At 44.4% G+C, this 4,049-nt stretch overlaps 1 protein-coding gene across 1 annotated transcript in view; it reads left to right on the top strand.

Annotated features, from left to right (window-relative positions):
- The window catches only part of LOC146192231 (arginine kinase Lit v 2.0101-like), an 18,262-nt gene extending 14,853 nt beyond the window's left edge, over positions 1-3,409 (top strand). The window contains exons 6-7 of the mRNA XM_084600027.1: positions 442-646; positions 3,152-3,409. Of these exons, the coding sequence (XP_084456153.1) occupies positions 442-646; positions 3,152-3,294 (348 nt within the window). The 3' untranslated portion in view covers positions 3,295-3,409. The remainder of the gene's footprint in view (positions 1-441; positions 647-3,151) is intronic.
- Positions 3,410-4,049: the final 640 nt, after the last annotated feature.

The following is a 4,049-nucleotide window of genomic DNA, read 5'->3' as shown; positions in this document are numbered from 1 at the left end:
CAATTATCTGGTAGTTTAGCTCGGCAGCCACTTCCATAATTAAGGGTAGTGTAGGAAACAAATTATCCTTGCAAGAATAAACTGCTCTATGTTGCGACGAATCACACATACTACATCATCAACTTACCTATGCCTTTTTTTATGGTGTCTGATTAGCCTGAGTCTGTTTGGAACGTTTAACTCCATAAACAAAATCAAACTAACCCTCTTTTTTTACCTGAGGAGACATGGATTTTTCCTTCAATTCTTTTTATGTATGCTAAAAAGCGAACTGGTTGAATTCCAGGCATTACTTTCGGAATGCGAAAGGAATTCGAATTTTATAAAAAGCGTGCTGGTCCTCTTGTTCCCGCCGATCGTTTTGCCAATTTAAAAAGTAACTGGACGCATACATCATTTACCAGTGCTTAATGAGACTTCCCATTTCCTGTCTCTATTCAGGTTTATGGTCGCCTAGTCAAAGCTGTTAAAGCCATCGAGAAGCAGCTGCCCTTCTCTCGAGACGACCGGTTCGGCTACCTGACCTTCTGCCCCACCAACCTGGGTACCACCATCCGGGCCAGCGTGCACATCAAGTTACCCAAGCTGGCTGCCAACAAGGCGAAGCTGGAAAAAATTGCAGCCAAGTACAATCTGCAGGTCCGAGGTAGGTAGAGCAAGAGTTGTCCGTTATGTACACAGCCACACGTGCGCGCATTTGAAGACCAGCATCCGTACTTCTTATGCTGTTCGAGTCTCCCTAACCGCAGTCTTGTTCTTTCTAGAGTATTGCAGAGTAAATTGCATTTTCGGGTCTCTTTACGGTGATTTAGTTAGTTAGTTAGTTAGTTAGTTAGTTAGTTAGTTAGTTAGTTAGTTAGTTAGTTGGTTAGTTAGTTAGTTAGTTAGTTAGTTAGTTAGTTAGTTAGTTAGTTAGTTAGTTAGTTAGTTAGTTAGTTAGTTAGTTAGTTAGTTAGTTAGTTAGTTAGTTAGTTAGTTAGTTAGTTAGTTAGTTAGTTAGTTAGTTAGTTAGTTAGTTAGTTAGTTAGTTAGTTAGTTAGTTAGTTAGTTAGTTAGTTAGTTAGTTAGTTAGTTAGTTAGTTAGTTAGTTAGTTAGTTAGTTAGTTAGTTAGTTAGTTAGTTAGTTAGTTAGTTAGTTAGTTAGTTTAGTTATTGTCCCTCAAAAGTCCACCACGGGTGGGATTACAAAACAATATTGATGCAGATGCAGGTACAGATTATCTTCGAAATACAGATGATTCATTTGGCATCAACATTTTCTTAAGCTGCGTAGAATAAATTGGAAACCGACGTCGCCTGGGCGACCGGTATGGCACAACTAACTTACCAGGTAAGGCGGCTGTTGACGTTTTTTGCCTGAAGATGCCACAGACATAAGAGAGGCGAGTGCACTGATCCTACTCATTGAGTAAAGGCAACGCTTCTCCTCTCCGCTCCCTGCATATGAGAGCATCCGGCTCTTCTGAATTCGCATATATTGTGAATAACGTTTTATCAGCCTCAGCCTCAGCAACATATAGCAGCGCAAAATACGGTCCTGCACAATGCGCTCAAATAGATGCGATATTGTTGGGCAATATAGCCCTTACTACCAAGCCCACATCCAAGCAAATATTTTACAAGGTACTAAATTAAATGCGCACGTTATAACATGCTATCAAAATATGTAAGAAATAAGACTCCTTCGGTCCAACGCTCGGCATCGCTGGTTCGGAAAATGGGTTCATATCACTTACAGTCAAAAAGAATATCCAGAGGAATGCGCAGCGTTTCAAAGGCACGTATCAGCGCTCTAGTCTGTAGCCTACCTTTAGGCTCGACGCAAGAGCAATAGTATAAAAAGAAACTACACTGTTGGGAAGGGTCTTGCTCAAAAAGATGTCTTGCCCTTCAGGAGTAACGAAGGGATGACTGGATATGTAGAACATAGTCATCGGGTATGTGTTGCTGTTTTGCACATAACGTTTTGCGCTTTGCAATGCTTTGCACATCACTTTCAAATTCTAGTGTGCGACCAATCGTATACGCCAAGATCCAAACCCATGAATGAGAATTTTTTGACCGTTATAATCCGGCATCCGCGAGACAAATCCGTCACCTTAACGTCAGCAGAATGTTACTCACAGCGCTCGTTGGCTGCCTGCCAAGCAGATCCGTTATCATATGGCAACTAATGAACCTTTTCTGAGATACAAAGTTTTTTCAACGGTACCTAAGACAAACAAGGAACAAGAATACAGGCTCCACAAATGTGTAGTTGTGCTTGTAAGTTGCCTCCAATTGAATGCTTCAAAAAAGAACTGTCTCCCTTTCTTACTTGAAGCGTTTCTGTTCAGTGTCCTACATCAGCTAAGCGATGCAGGCAAAAATATAAAGCACATGTGATACGAAAACGAGCAGGAGGGAGAAGGCTAAATCACTCGCCTACTACAGTTGTATCATCATCACCATCATCAGGGCTACATCCACTGCAATGCGAAGGCCTCTCCAATATTACTCCAATCAATCATCTTTTCTGCTAGCTGCATCCGACTTACCTCCGCGAACGTTTTGGGCTTATGCGCCCACCTAAGTTTTTGCGGCCCCCGGCTACGCTTTTTAATGCCTCAAAATTCAATTTGTTACCGTTAGCGACCATCGGTTATCCTCTTTTCGCACTACATTCCCTGCCCATGCCTATTTCCTTTTCTTCATTTCCACTAGAATATCATCAAGTCAAGTTATTTCTTAGATCCACTCTTCACGTTTCCTATCTCTTAACGTTACACCTACCATCTTCCGTTCCATAGCTCTATGCGTTGCCCTGAGGTTACCTAGAACCCTTTTCGTTAGCCTCCACGTTTCAACCCCATAGGGGAGCACAGGTGAGAGGCAATTGTTATATACTTTCCTCTTGACTGATACCAGTAAACTGCTAAACTGCCAACGTTATCGCACCCATTCTACTTCCGCGATGCAGTCAGCAGAACTGTTAATTTCACGTAGCATTCGAAAGGTCATAGAGCCCTAAATGTTTCTTCGTCGAGCAGACCGTTGCGCTTTCTTTTTCGTGCCTGCTCACGACGAAGTCGGTCGCGAATCGCCGTACAATGTGTTCTGAACAGCTTGATTCAACTTCCTCGCTTGCACCCTGCACTGTTGCTCATCGCAGGCACCCGGGGCGAGCACACCGAAAGTGAGGGCGGCGTCTACGACATCTCCAACAAGCGGCGTTTGGGCCTCACTGAGTACCAGGCCGTCAGAGAGATGCAGGACGGCATCTTGGAGCTCATTAAGCTCGAAAAGGAGGCATAGGAAAGCACTGAACCAAGAGACTCAACAGCTCGGGCGGAGTACCGACGATTGTCTAATGTTCACGACGCGCAGGGTCAAAATTTGTAATGTAAATAGACTTCAATAAAGAGGGGAGGTGGATAGGTTTTTTAGAGTCCTTGAGCCTTGATCCTGCGGAGAGAGATCAGTTGACAGTTGTACCACGGCCGCTCGATGGAAGCGCACTAGGTGCGGCCTGCTACGTCGCCCGAAACCGGCGGGAGGCGCCTACTTCCCGTCGCCACCGCCGCGGCGCCACCGTTCGGGGACAGCAGCGCGCGGAGAGCTGCGCCTGGCTGCGCTTTCAGGGAGGCTTCGGCGCGGTAGAAGCCTTTTATTTTAGGAATATAAGAGCTTCACACAATTTGCCAAAACGAATTCGTATATACTGTCCTGTCTAGTGTGACCATGTCAGCACTTAGCTCTTGCTCGGCAACGATGTATACGGTAGGTCAAGGCCACTCGATCGGAGAGCTCGCATTACCGTGATGTTGCATTCGGATCAAGTTGTTTGTCACATGATAATCTCACCCGGCTGTGAACAACTCCAAGCTGTTCAGCTGCCATGGTAGCCTAATGCATAACCACTTAACTATGTCGCGAATTCCGTGTGTCATTTTCATACCATTTACTCAATCCTGCATACAACTTTTATGCACAAATTGATGTCAACCTGTTCTAAGCTGACAGCGCTATCCAATAAAAATATATTGTCCTACTGCGAACAACCTCTGTGA

Source organism: Amblyomma maculatum, chromosome 4 (genome assembly GCF_055883805.1).
Source record: "Amblyomma maculatum isolate TAMU_Amacu chromosome 4, ASM5588380v1, whole genome shotgun sequence".
NCBI classification, from domain to species: Eukaryota; Metazoa; Arthropoda; class Arachnida; order Ixodida; family Ixodidae; genus Amblyomma; species Amblyomma maculatum.
The sequence above is the reverse complement of the archived record's forward strand: the minus strand, read 5'-3'. Positions and strand labels throughout refer to the sequence as shown.